The sequence below is a fragment of the Molothrus ater genome, chromosome 4 (assembly GCF_012460135.2).
Source record: "Molothrus ater isolate BHLD 08-10-18 breed brown headed cowbird chromosome 4, BPBGC_Mater_1.1, whole genome shotgun sequence".
Classification (NCBI taxonomy): domain Eukaryota; kingdom Metazoa; phylum Chordata; class Aves; order Passeriformes; family Icteridae; genus Molothrus; species Molothrus ater.
This window is the reverse complement of record NC_050481.2, coordinates 10,361,639-10,375,905: the sequence shown is the minus strand read 5'-3', so window position 1 is coordinate 10,375,905 and position 14,267 is coordinate 10,361,639. Positions and strand designations below refer to the sequence as shown.

General features: G+C 48.3%; 1 protein-coding gene across 5 annotated transcripts; it reads left to right on the top strand.

Moving 5' to 3' along the window:
* The first annotated feature begins 5,736 nt into the window (after positions 1 to 5,736).
* On the top strand, positions 5,737 to 13,613 carry LOC118685870 (neuropeptide FF receptor 2-like). Of its 5 annotated transcripts, XM_036381617.1 has the most exons (7): positions 8,123 to 8,244; positions 8,872 to 9,076; positions 9,243 to 9,340; positions 9,794 to 9,880; positions 11,398 to 11,596; positions 12,005 to 12,104; positions 12,445 to 13,613. In XM_036381617.1, exons 4-7 carry the CDS (start codon positions 9,821 to 9,823, stop codon positions 13,238 to 13,240), a joined length of 1,155 nt encoding a protein of 384 aa, XP_036237510.1. In that variant the 5' UTR covers positions 8,123 to 8,244; positions 8,872 to 9,076; positions 9,243 to 9,340; positions 9,794 to 9,820; the 3' UTR covers positions 13,241 to 13,613. The 5 variants fall into 5 exon arrangements, with proteins under 5 accessions (XP_036237506.1, XP_036237510.1, XP_036237508.1 ...); XM_036381613.2 differs by lacking the exons at positions 9,243 to 9,340; positions 9,794 to 9,880 and adding an exon at positions 5,737 to 7,384 and having other exon boundaries at positions 8,176 to 8,244; positions 11,398 to 11,744; positions 12,445 to 13,610; XM_036381615.2 differs by lacking the exon at positions 9,794 to 9,880 and having other exon boundaries at positions 11,398 to 11,744; positions 12,445 to 13,610.
* The last annotated feature ends 654 nt before the right edge of the window (positions 13,614 to 14,267 follow it).

The window sequence follows — 14,267 nt, the reverse complement described above, 5'->3', positions numbered from 1 at the left end:
CATATTGCAAAGCTGAGCTCATTATTGGTTAATTACTCATCGGTCAACCACACCTACTTCTATATTCTTATGTTTTTTTTGTTACTACTTCTACATTCTTGTGATTATTCTGCTGAAACTATCCTCATATTTTTGGCAAAAGATCTCTCCTCTATCCTGTTGTTGCACCAAGGGCACAATGTCCTTGCCCATCATTGGACACTGACTGCTGACTCCTAGACTTGCTTTCTTCTATCTTAACCAGTGGTATCATGTCTACGTGACCTTTCTCAGCTAGCCAACTGTCCACAAAGCTCTCCACACTTCCCCCGTTTTTCTGTTGAACAAGCATGGTCTGATTAAATGCAGCAGATATCATTTTTTGTACCATGTTCTGTAGGCACATGCAAAAACACGGCAAAATTATTAGTACTAACAAAGCTATAATGCCCACTATAAGCTGACCCTAACAATAGAGCGTAACCATGATCCCAGGCCTAAAGATTTGAGCCATTCATCAATACCAAAACCCGATTCTACCTGTAAGTTTCCAGTTAACCTCTGCAAGTCAGAGAGTTGGGAGTGGATGGACTGTGAATGATCAGAAAGATTCATGCAACACATGCCCTCAAATTCTTCACAACCATGGCCTTGTGCAAGTAAAAGAAAATCAATTGCAGCTCTATTTTGAAGCGTTGCATGGCGAATAGAATCAACACCAAGCAAAAGACTAGAAAGTGCCAAAAAGGTGGCATTGGTTTGCTTAGCCAGCCAACATCCCAACTTGTTTAAAATGGCATGAGCACCTGCTGCCGATACCCCTGGAGCCAAGAAAGATGCTGCAACTATAGCCCCTGGGGACCAAAATTTTACATTGTCCTTGCAGTCTGCAGCAAATGCATGAGCCATTCGTTTATTTTGATGATGGTGGCAGCTCATGTTCAGTATCATGGACGTGTTGGGTGTAAGTAGAGACAGCCATACAATTGTACACGGTCCCCCGTGCAGCATTGATGGGATACCAGGCCAAGCACAGTCCCCACATACCAGGAAGTAACCTGCTGGCAATTGAATAGGGTCATTTGATGAGATTGATACTTTCTTAGTGGTATAATTGCACCAGGCTGTTGCATTTTGGTAGACAGCCATGCTGGAGGTTACAATAGTGGAATGGTTCTTGGCTGGCAGCTGGCTTCTATGGTTGAAATTAAGACATGCGTCTGCCATCACTGAACCTGACAGCTCCAATTCTCGAGGTTCCTGCGGTGCTATGGGAAAAAAGGAAACCCATTGGTCTCAATTATCTACACTTGCCCTAGCATTGTTGGTCCTACATGTGAGGGGCATGGCCAGGGATCCACTGGTAACCCAATCAAACAGGTTGTAAATGGATTACCGGGAGAGGATAATGACAGGCAAATAGCCTCCTGGTTAGTTAAGTTTGCCAGGGTGACCCAGATGTTAGTCTTGGACTGAAGTGGGGCCCATACTTGAAGGGCTTCCACTCCTCCAGCAATGTCTGTACTGTCTATTAAGAGGGTGAAGATTACTAAAACAGCAGCATAAGTTCGCCACGTCACCCTGATCTTCTCTGGCACTGCTTTTTAATAACAAAGATAGGGGTATTCCATGGACTTGTTGACAACTGTAAATGACCTTGCTTATATTGTTCATGTACTAGTACATGAACTTGTTCCAGACTTTCCCTTTTTAACGGCCATTGCTTAACCCACACTGGAAGTCCGTGGTCCAAGTTAATGGGATTGGGAAAGTCCACACAATGGCCATTAGCCCAAAGGGTGCTCATTTGTCAGCACTACTCCCATTTGAGCCAAAATATCCCGACCAATGAGGCACTGCACAGTAGGGGGCAAAGGTACAATTGAGAAAACACTCCGCAAAGTTTTTCCATCAATAGTTACGGATAACATGGGTGATTTTCTTGCAAGTGTTAGGCCTCCAACCCTGGTAACTGTCACTGTGGTTGGCTGTAATGGCCAGTTGTGGGGCCAGAAATCTGGACTAACAATGCTGGAGTCCATGCCACTATCTAATAAACCTTCCAAGGTTTGCCTCCCACCCCGATACTCCATTATTACAGTGCGCTTAGGTCGATCATTCAGGTTCATTGTTAATAAAGTAACTCCTCCAGTGGAACCAAACCCTCGCTCCCCTCTCGACTGTGATTGTTGAGGGGGTAAAGTTTTAGCCATTTGTTCCAAAGGAACCAATTGAGCTATCCTTTGTCCTTTCTCGATTTGTATAGGTGGAAAAGGAGTATGCACCATGACACAAATTTCCCCCGTATAATCAGCGTCTATTACCCCGGCTAAAACAAACAATCCCATCATGGTGGCCGATGATTGTCCCAGGAGCAAAGCTCCCATAGGTAATCCATCAATAATGATTGGTCCCTTTATTCCAGTCGGAACCTTTTCCGGTTGGGTGGTCATCAATGTTACTGCTACTGAGGCTGCCACATCCAGCCCGAGGCTCCCGGCGGTGGCTGGTTGAAGGGAAGCTGTGCTGAGGTGTTGACAGCAGCTACTTGTGTCTGGGCGCGGCGACTGGTGGACGCGCTGGCCTTCCTGTTTCCCAAACAGCGTCGGCAAGCTCCGGTGTTGTGGGTATCCAAGCGACAATTTTGGCACCAGACGCTAGCTGCTTGACAAGCCCGTCGCGTATGCCCTAGACCTCCACATTGGTAACATTTGAATCGGCCAGGAGATGGAGCCCGTGGAGTATTTATTGCCGCTGCTTGTAGGAGTGCAAGAGCAGCTAACACCTGACTCTGTGAGGCTGCTGCTTGTTTTTGTAATCCTACTCCTAACTCCTTAATAGCTTCTACTAACATCGCTTGATTTCCTACGGGCACATTTGCCAATCGTTCTAAAGCTTCTTCTATAGACCAATTAGCTCCTAGGGTATTTAATATGTTCTTTGTAACCTGATTACTGTTCTGGAGTGCACATTGTTTTAACAAAGTACCCTTCATGAAATCAGGGACTCCTGCCCGCTCAATAGCGTTGGCCGCCTTATCTATAAAAGCTCCAAATGACTCATCTCTTCCTTGCTTTATTCCCATATAAGAAGGAATCTCCCCTGGCTCTTTTATCCTATCTATAGCTAATCGCACCAGGCGCATAGCCTCCCGACATTTATCAGGACCAATTAACGCCTGTGCTTCTGTCCGAAGAAAAGGCCCTAGACCCATTAGCTCCTCTAGGGTTATCCCATGTAACGGGTCGCCTGGCTGCTGTGCTACTGCTATACATTCCTGGCAGAGTGACTGCCAGTGTGCATTAAACAAGAGCTGCTGATGCTGAGTGAAGATAAGCTTTGCTATTCCTCTACAATCAGCCAGCAGCAAAACCTGAGTCCCCCAGATATAATCAAGCATTTGTTTTGTGGGCTCACTGGTTACCCTGAATTGACTAACTGTGGACCGTAATTGTGACAACAGCTTCCAGTCTAGAGCAGTTTGCTTGAAACCCGCCCCCTGCCACAGGGTGAATATATCACCGGACAAGCAACATCCATAGCTGCTGCTATAGCCTCTCTATCCCCCGAGTCCATGATATCTTTTGCTACCGCTGCCCATGCCTTCCTTCGCTCCTGTGCAATGGCCCCCGCTAGGTCACTCTCTGGCCCAGGGATCGGCTCATTACTAGGAGGAGGAGATGGAGGGTCTGGCCATGGTACAGGCAGTGCAGACGGTGCTGCTGTGGCACACACAGGGGGTGAGTTGCTGCTTGAAGCAGGAGCTGATGTTGGTGGCAAGATAACTGTAGATGTGGCAGGGGGTAAAGGACAATTAAATCAGTCCCCATAACCCTTATTCTTATCATGTGCTATGCTAGCTTGTTTAGCAGCCTTTTCTTCTGCCTGGTATTGTAATAACTCATCATGCACAACTCGCCATTGCTTTCCCAACTTTTTTTGCAGTTTTATCTTCATCTATAGCTGCCTACCACATCTTGTCCCCAAATTTATACCACTCTGTTAATTCATGTACTGTATGAGGATTTTGAAAAACTCCCTGTGCATACCCGCAAGCTGACAACCCGTGAAGCTCTTTCTGCAATTCTATGCCCTTAACCTGACGCTTTTGTAAAAAGCAAGTAAATAAATCATATGCTGCTTGCCTTTCTCTTTCCATTTTAAGAACGTCAGCGCTGTTGCAGCCCCACATGGTCTTGGCAGCATGTATCAGCCAGGCTCTCCGTTGAGGTCACCTAGGGCACGGCACTTTTCCCTTTTTCAGCGGTGCTTATTGGCCGTCCGTGCTGCGACAGGACTCGAACTCCTACACCGATCCACCGTGGTTGCCATTACAGGAATCACGTCACTGGGGTCACCATTTTGTTGGATCAGCGGGAGAAAAGCAGCACTCAATATGAGTGATCAGCAAGTCTCGGACTTTATTGATAGTCACACATATTTATCTTGGTGTTAATGAAGCTTATACATATTGCAAAGCTGAGCTCATTATTGGTTAATTACTCATCGGTCAACCACGCCTACTTCTATATTCTTATGGTTATTTTGTTACTACTTCTACATTCTTGTGATTATTCTGCTGAAACTATCCTCATATTTTTGGCAAAAGATCCTCTCCTCTATCCTGTTGTTGCACCAAGGGCACAATGTCCTTGCCCATCACTGGACACTGACTGCTGACTCCTAGACTTGTCTCCTTCTAACTTGACCAGTGGTATCATGTCTACGTGACCTTTCTCAGCTAGCCAACTGTCCACAAGCTCTTCACACTGACCAACAGCACCAGCTCTGTGCCCTATCTCCAAACTTCTGTCTGCCCAAAGTTTTCAGTCCCAATTCAGCAAGACAAGAGAATTGAAAAGGATTCAAGTCTTGAACATCAGATAGTGACAAAAATGGCCTTTTAATTTCTACCTCTTAACCATGAATTAAGCTCTTAACCATGAAACTGTGACTTCCTGACCCTTGGAATGAGCTTCCCAAGGCCAAGGGATGCCTCAAGCAGAGCAGGGAGGCTCTGCAATGGAACATAGCCCAGAAACTCTTGCAGCCGGGCACCCCCCAAAGCCCCGGGGCTTGGCGCCTGGCTTTGGGCTGGGCTCTCGGCTCCCTCCTTCCTCCTGTCCCTCCTCCCTGCCTGAGGCAGGAGCCGCAGGGGCTGCGGGAGCAGAGGCTGCAGCCTCTCCTCGCTGCTGCCTGCGGAGCCAGCGGCGGCGGCGGCGGAGCTGTAAGCGGGGTAGGTACCCCGGGGGGATCGGGCTGGGGCTGCCTTCCCCCGGGGCTGGGCTGCTCCTGCCTCCCTGCTGCAGCTGGGAGCTGGGGAAAACCGCGGGAGCTCGGCGAGCAACAGGTCTGTGTGTGTGTGTGTGTGTGTGTGTGAGAGAGAGAGAGAGCTGGAATGCTGCTGCCACCGCTGGAGGTGCCCTGGTTGGCAGGGGGGCACAGCACTGCCTGCCCCGGAATCCCGGTGATGCCAGGGACCTGCCGGCTGGAAACAGCCCTCCTTGGGCTGCCCGGGGTGGGCAGGGCTGGGATAAGGAGCAGTTTGGGATGGGGGTGGCAGCAGGTGCCCTGAGCCTCTGCCTTTGGGGTTCCAGCCCCTGAATTGCAGGAGGGCCTGGGCTGGGACCTGGAGCATTCTGCAGAGCTCCAGAATTGGGGAAAGAAGATCCTGGGGCTGATTGTTTTGTTTTGGTTTTTTTCAGTGGTTAAGACAAGTTCACATCATTTTATTTTGCTCTTATATCAGTAGCAGGTACCTCCAGTAGGAGGAAAGTGTCTGGAGCTTGAAGTAGCTCATGTTAGCATTGAAATCTGAACCTTGTCAGGGGCTGCAAAGTCTGAAATGCAGTGAGATCAGTTTGGGGTGTTTTGCTGGGGAAAGGGGTGTAAACAAGTGTAACTCTGAGCATTTCCTGAGGCTGGCAGGTAAGATGGCACCTCATCCCAAAAGAAAGGATCTGTGCTGCTGGGGTTTTTTTCCAAAAGAAAATCCTAGCAAGGAAAACTTCCTTGCAGTCCTTGCTGTTTGGACTGCTGTGGGTTGCAGCTGTCATTTACTGAGCAGAATTGGCTTCAACTGGAGTCCAACCAGGAGGTTTCTCAGGTAACCTCTCAGCGTGTCAAATTCCTGACATCAATCAGAGGTACCTATCCATGTTATCCAGGTAAGGCTTAGAATTTGGTGTTAATTAAAACTGAGTCACTGAGGCAGCAGCAAATGGAAATTCAAGAGCAGGTCACAGGAAAAAAAAAAATCAATGATTACCTAAAACCCCTGTGTGGATGTGGATGGTGATGTAAAGGGAGCAGTCAGAAGGCAGGAAGGTACAGGGAGAGTTCAGCCCTTCCACAACCATCATCTTTCTGCAGAGGTGACACTGCATTTAAACCTCTGCTGTCACCCCCACAGCCAGTTCTTCTCCTGTGCACTTATTTAAGACTAAAGGCATTGCCTCGGGGCAAATCCAGCGTGGGCTGAGGTGGAGTGTTAAGGATCCAACCCCAGGGTGCTGCACAGGGAGCTCACCTGTCCTGCCCTTGGGCCAGGCAGGCTGCTCTGCCCAATTCCTAGTGAGGCATAATCCAATATTCTGCAGCCCAGGAGCTTGGGTGGGGGTAAAATGGTGTTTATTGTGACAGGCTGTAAGTCATGGTGCCCTGTGTGACCAGGTCATGGGCTGTCTGCTCTCATGCCTGTCTCAGAGAGGGCAATGGCACTTCTGTGCCAAAAGAGATGGAAATCAAACATTTCCGTGGCTCTGGCTGGTGCAAAGAACGCCTGTGGTGTGCTCTGTGCCTTGGGATAGGTTTGGGTTTTCTGGTCTTTCACTTGGCAGTGATTACAGGATCCTCTGTGCCCCCATTCTGGGGGGACACAAACTGCCTGCTGGCAGAGCTGTCTCCTGTACCTGCTGCGTTAGCCCTCACTGGCTGATGGGCCCCTAAGCACTTCTGTTCTTTGCCAATCCTGTCCTCCACTGAGACTCTCCCATGACTGTCCCACTTTCCAGGGGTGTTTTTTACCTCTATCTACCTGCTCCCCAATTACTCCCCTCAGTCTCAGTGCCCCAAATGACAGGGCTGTCAGGGAGTGACTCATGAGCACAGGCTGAGCTGAAAGGTGCAATTTAGGAGGCTCATGTCCCATTTGTGGGGAGTTTAGTGCTGCCAAGAGCCCAGCAAGGATCATTGATTTAGCTCTTCCTATAGATCAAACCCCAGCACTCACTGCTGAACTGCTGGAGCATCTCTCCAGGGAAAAAGCTGTGGCCAGTCCAGATATTCTGTGGGGTCCCTGCCCAGTTTCCAGTGATGGATGGGAAACTGCTACTTGGAGACTGAATCCCAGGGAACTTGAGTAATTTCCTACTGAAAGCTTTTAAAACGGGGACTTGCTTCCAAGGTAAGGCAGCTAAAATCTTATTGCTTGCCAGGCTTCTCAATAAAGTGGTGGCATAAGTGTGCCTGGGTGTGGAATTCTTACTTTAACCTGATTTCAGCGAGCAGTTGGCTGAGATTTTAGTTAAGATTTAAAACTGCCTGTGATGCATCAAATAAAAAAATAAAAAAATATATTTAGAAGCTTAAAGGTTGACTAAACATGAAGTAAAGGGAAAAAAAGGGATCATAATGATAAGAAATAGGTAAGCAGCCTTGGCTCTAATGAAGTAGGGTGGAAATTATATAAAAATATATATGTATAAAAATACAGAGCCATTACCAACTTGCTGTGAATGCCTCACCTGCCATTTACATCTCCTGATTTACAGTTACAATTTGGCTTTGGAGTGAAATGCTTTCTATTCCCAGCTCAAGTGGATGAGTAATCTGCAGCTAAGTCTGGTGTTTATTCCAGTCATCCTGCTGATAGCCTTGTTCTCCATCATTTGAAGTTTGAGATCTTTTAGAAAGAAATACCTATTTCAAAAAGAAATACCTACAAACTATTTCCTGTGGCCCCAGCTCAGACTATGCAGATAAATGACTCTGAGGGGAGGAATAAGCAGTTTAAGCTCATTGAGAGGAGATGTGTGTGCAGCTCTGAGATTGGCACATCTGCCTGGGATTGCCCATTTCAAAATGAGAAATTTGCTTCTCAAGGTGCACTTGTTTTTCTTTATGAAAGTCAATGTCAGTAAGAAAGAATGATTTGATTGCAACTGGCTATTTTTAAGGGTGTGTTTTCTTCCACAGCTCCTTTCTCCTTTCCAGCTGAAAACCTGCTGGGATATTTGGGCTTATTTGGAGATGAACCACTCAGAGGTATGTCCTATAAAATAGGATGGAAATATTGATGGATGAAAAAGTTAAATACTTAAAGAGTAAGTTCTATTACCTTAATTCACAAGTATCCCCAGAGTCCCCAGCTCAAGCCCTGCATGGCCCAGACCAAACACCTCCTGCACCACTCCCTGTGGAACTGGGAATGGGGGGTTTGGGGTGGCTGCAGCTCCCCCTTGCTCTGAAAGAGAAGCCAAGAGGACCCCAGAATCCCATGGGCTGTGCACAGGGTCCCTGTGGAACAGCATTTCAGGTTTTTAGTCAGTGGCTCCCTTCCTGGTTCCCTGAGGCAGAGGATGATCCATAAATTTCTCTCTCCCTTATTTCTCAGACAATCACAGACGAATGTCCTGTTCTTTTTGCCATCCTTCAGGGGCTGTGTTTTGCCCCTGGGAATTTCTCACTTTTCAGCAGACCAGGGATCATTTTCCAAAGTGGGAAACCTTGGGAACTGGGAGCCCTGGGAAGTCTCTGTTCTTGTGCCATTACTGAGCTCAGGACAAGGGAAGAACAGGTTTTTTAGCACTTACCACATTGAATGTTCTTCATGTACAGCTACATGCTCCTGCTGTTCCTCCCATCTCTGAAGTCTCCCTATTTTTGTTTCAGCCTCAGAGGATCCTGTGAGGGTATTTCACACATAAAAATGAAGATATCAAGATGACAAACCCAGCAGGTTGTGCACGGGGGTGAGGCAGTGGTGGCTGCTCCAGGGGATTTCTTCCACGTGCCCAACATAAAAACAATGGCATCACTTCATAATGGCTTGGAACTGCTGCTCTAACGAGGGAAAACTGTTTTTCTCTAGCCAGAGGTACACAATTGTCCTGGTCAGGCTGTGAGGTGTTATACTGTGTATTTGTCTATGGAGGCTGTGTCTGGGATTCCAGCAGGGAATGAGCCTCCTGTGTTTGGGAGCCCACTGTGGGTTGGGGCAGTTTGCACTCTGGGAGCCTCCTTCCCACTTTATTCCTTTGCAGATTTTCTCTGGTGTATTAAATGAAGGAGGGAGGCCTTGCTCTTATCAAGTTACCACGTGGAAGCAGATTACTGTTATTCATCATCTTATACCAATTAGGTATTGCATAATTTTTCCCTTTTCTTAGATGATTTATGTTTCTGTCCTCTGTGCCTCTCTCAATTATTTATCACCCCTTGTTTTAGCAGGCAAGGTCCCTGTGAAAACACAAGGCACTGGCTTAATTTCTCCTTCCAGCCAATCCTCCTCCCCCTCAGCTTCAGGATAATAGAAATCCATGGAGCTTTTCCATTTCCTGTCATCTGCAGTGTTTGCACAACCACTTCCCTATGCCTGCCACAACCAAAATTTCATTAGTGCAACTGGGAAGAGACTCAGCTCCAGTTTTGCCTCAAGGCTGTTTACAACTTCTTGTTTACCAGCTATGGAAAAAACTATTCCAGAGATCATTACTGAGGAGATTAGAAACTGCTGCCTCACAGCACAGTGTCAGAAACAGAGAGAAAAAACAAAATATGTATCCAAAATAACCATTATTTCTCCTCTTTTTAGTGTGATAAGGGACAGCCCTGTCATGGCATGACCAAGAACTTGTGCCTCAGATCATCAGAGACCCCTGGAAAAGCCAAACTCCAGCAAGTAAGGGAGGAAAGGCACCTCTGGGGACAGCACAGGGACAGCTGGGCATGGGGACTGGGAATGTGGTGAGAGCCAAAAGCCACCTTCCCCTGGCCACAGTGTCTCCCTAAAGCAACTCCTTTGGGAGGCAGAAGATTATGGCAGAAAATTAGTGGGCAATAGTAATAATAATAATAATAGTAATAGTAATGTGGGGAAGAGCAGCAAAGGGAGCAACAGGAATGCTGCTTTTTAATGGTGAGAGCATCTCCTGGGATTTATAAAGCCCAGCTCCAGGTCTGGGATTAAAGGAGCAGTGTGAACTCGTGTTGTCAAATATCCGTGTTGGCATTCTGTCAGAGCTCTCCACCTTGAGCCCAGGTTGGGGTGCAAGAGCACCAGTGCTGCTTCCTTGAGGGATCAGGAAAATGGGCATTAAAGCATTTCTCACAAGGCTGACTCTGAGCTCTGGCTGGAGAAAGCATCTGGCTCATCAGATATCTCAATAAGATCACCTCCAATGATTTTGAAAGCATATTGAGTAAAAACTAATCAAGATAAATAAGCCTTTGTCTGTAAGGACATCCCCACAGAATGTACAACTATTCCTACACTTGTTCAAACCTACAAGCAGCTGATTTTGGGTGAGGGACTCCAGATTTTTGTCTCCCTGCCTTGCTGTGAAGGCATTTAATAAGTCTGTAAAATACAGACCCATTAAGACACTGCACTGCTGCTGATTTCTGAACAGGCACAAGAGAGCAGAACATGATGGGTTTTCACTGCTCTGCTTGTTCCAAACCTGAGGCACAGCAGAATAAATACTTTTTTTTTACTGCACTTACTTCTTGAGAGTAAAGCACTTGCAGAGGCTTTGCTGAGCTTTCATACAAGCTCATCAGGATTCAGATAACTTGTGCCTAAATTTAAATCCCATTTCTATTAAGGAATTTGAAGCATCTTGAAAGCACCTGTGCTCACACTTTAATTTCATGCCTGCTGCCACCAATTAATTTTGCCCCCTGCTTCTTTAGGCATCCTCATCTGGGAGACAAAATATATGTGGGAAAGAGTTTGAAATGCTGCCTCCAAGTCAAGTTAGCTGCTTGGAAATGAACCCAGCTCTCTTGAAGCTCAGCATGTTTCAGACACTGCATGGTCCTTCTTGATTGCAGCCTTGGAGTTGGGTAGCTTGTGAGCAGGGAATTAAATCATCCAGCTGCACACAAAACCATCTCATGTCCATGAAATGGGGCTGGATTTGGTTACTTGCAGGCAGAAGGCTTGTGCCACTTGAGAAAGCTTTAATCCCTGTTTTTCAGTGCTGGAATTAGTGACTTTTTAGTGATTATTGCTCAGCCACCTCACTGCTGCCAGGGTGCATGTGAGTTTCACACTAATTTCAGCACATAGTGCACCCAAAAGAGATGACAATGCTATAATAATAATAATAATAATAATAATAATAATAATATCATCACATTGCTTCAGATCAATTGCAAGCAGACTAAAATGGCCTCTTTACAAATATCTTTTAGGGCACATTGGAACACAAGGAGGAGAATGGACTCAAACTCCTCGTTGGATTGGCCTCACTTGGATTTGCTGAATTACAACAGGACGTACAAGTACCTTTACCTGGAAGGAAATGTCTCCTATGTGGACTTCTACCTCCACCAGCCTTGGGTGGCTGCTGTCTTCATCACCTCCTACCTGCTCATCTTCCTCCTGTGCATGGTGGGCAACGGGGGGGTTTGTTTCATTGTGCTGTGGAGCAGGCACATGCGCACGGTCACCAACCTGTTCATCCTGAACCTGGCCGTCAGTGACTTGCTGGTGGGGCTCTTCTGCATGCCCACCACCCTCCTGGACAACATCATTGCAGGTGGGCTGGCTGCCCGTGGGGTGGGGAGAGCCAGGGGCGTGTGTCCAGGGGGCTCTGTGGGCATTCTGAGTCAGTGGAAGGTGTCCCTGCCCATGGCACAGTGTTCCTGGCCATGGCTGGAATTCCATGATCTTCCCTTCCATCCAAACCACCCCATGAGTCTATAATTGTACTCAGGAAATGGAAGATGAGAGCGAATGATTTTAAGCAGAGTCCTGCAGTGAGATGGCAGCAATTCCAAAATGCATGTTTCCTTGCAGGGTGGCCCTTTGGGAGCCTGGTGTGCAAGATGAGCGGGATGGTCCAAGGCATCTCTGTTTCTGCCTCTGTCTTCACTCTGGTTGCTATTGCCATGGACAGGTAAGATGCTGCAGTCTGTAACCACCACTGTCATCTCCCCTGGCCCCCTGACCACCCTGAGCCCAGTCATTAACCCTCCCAACACCACAACAAATCCTAAGCAAAATAAAATCTGGGCAGGTCTAAAGAGCAATCTGCTCCTCCACCGGTGTCTCTTAAAGAGGGTGGAACTGGGCTATCCCAGCTTGCCAGGAATTGGTTTGTTTCTCAGCCATGAAGCTGGATTGCACAGGCAGCAACTGACAGGGAGGATGAAAGACAGGCAGTTTAAAATGTGTGTGCATCCCTGCCCGGGATAGGAGGCGTTCCTCACACGGCTTCCCCGGTGCCCTTGCCGCAGGTTCCGGTGCATCGTGCACCCCTTCAAGCCGAAGCTGACCGTCCCCGCCGCCGTGGCCACCATCGCGGTGATCTGGGCGCTGGCCGTGGCCATCATGTGTCCCTCGGCGGCGCTGCTGCGGCTGCGGCAGGAGAAGCGCTTCCAGCTGCTCCTGGGCACGGGCAACGCCACCCGCCCGGTGTTCTGGTGCCGGGAGGAGTGGCCCGAGCCGGCCATGAGGAAGGCCTACACCACGGTGCTCTTTGCCAACATCTACCTGGCTCCGCTGGCGCTCATCGCGCTCCTGTACGCCAGGATCGGCGTTTCCCTGTGCCACGCCGCCGTGCCCGCGGCCGGGAAGCGCGGCCGGGAGCAGCAGCGGGGAGCGTGGAGGAGGAAGCGGAAAGCCATCCACACGCTCGTCCTTGTCACCCTGCTCTTCGCCCTGTCCTGGCTTCCCCTGTGGAGCCTGATGCTGCTGTCGGACTACGGCAGCCTGTCGGACGTGCAGCTGCGGCTGATCAATGTGTACATCTATCCCTTGGCTCACTGGCTGGCCTTCTCCAACAGCAGCGTCAACCCCATCATCTACGACTTCTGCAACCGGAGCTTCCGCCGCGGCTTCCAGGCCGCGCTCTGGCTCCAGGTCTGCTCCAGGCCCGCCTGTGCCCAGCCAGCCCCGGGCCAGGCCGCCCTGCCCGCCGCCCCCTGCCCGCCGGCCCAGGATCCCCCTCCCCACACAGCCAAGGGAGGAAACTGGGTCCATAAGCAGCGGGATTTGCTGATGGAGGAGCTCAAAGGCAATGGGACGGAGTGAAAGGCACTGTGATTCTGGCAATCTCTCTGTTCCCCATGGAACAGGGCTGCTTGAACCCTGTTTGTGGTCACATTTCATTCCTGTGAGGAATCCCTCATCCTGTAACTCTCATGGACTGAAATACTGCAGACCCAGTCTGGCACCCAGCAACCCCTGGATTATCTCATGGTTGTGCTTCTTCCTGGACATTGTGAGCGCTGGGTCCTGCTCAAATGACAAAATTTAGCATTTTCCATCACATTCCATTTATTCCCCTTGGTTGCTGTTATTTCTGTCACGTCCATTATTATTGCAGCTAGAGAAACAAGTGGAAATGGAAATTCAAGAAATAAAGGATAAAAAAATTGGTTCAGTGGTGTGTTTTTTGGGGAACTCAATTTGATGTTGCAGGGGCATAGAAGTCACCCAAAAAGACTGAAATTTAAATATGAGCAGGAGAGAAAACACTTGAGAGCCCAGTGGATGGGACAAACCTCAGCAGGGACAAGAGTGACACTGGAGGAATAGTGAGGAATAGAATTTGTGCAAGGAGCAGCACAAGATCACAGAGCGCTAAGGCTTATTCTGTAAGGCCCTACAGGAGCCAAATCCCAGGTAAAGCCATTCCCTAGGGCAGTCCTCCCTCACATAAATAGGAGTGACTTCCACATTATGACATTCCCTGCTGCTCACTGTCTCAAAATGCTCATTCTCTTCCCTACCTATTACCTAAGTTTTATCCTCAAACCTTTACCTCCATGTGCCTCAGTTTACCTCAAAATGTTCATTTTCTGCACTACAGCCTACCTCAAATTTGCTCCAAATTTTTTTCCCTGTCTGTCCCCTGCTTGTTAACTCATTTTCTCCTCACAATGTCTCTTTGGACTTTATGGAGGAGCATTTCTCCCTCATTTTAGGAGGAACATTTCTCCCACAAGCACGCACTTTCTTTCACTCCATATCCAGCTGAGAAAACACCAAATCAGTGCTTGGTTCTGCCATAAAAGAGAGGAAAAGGGGATTTTGCTGGGATTTGGGACATGGGGTC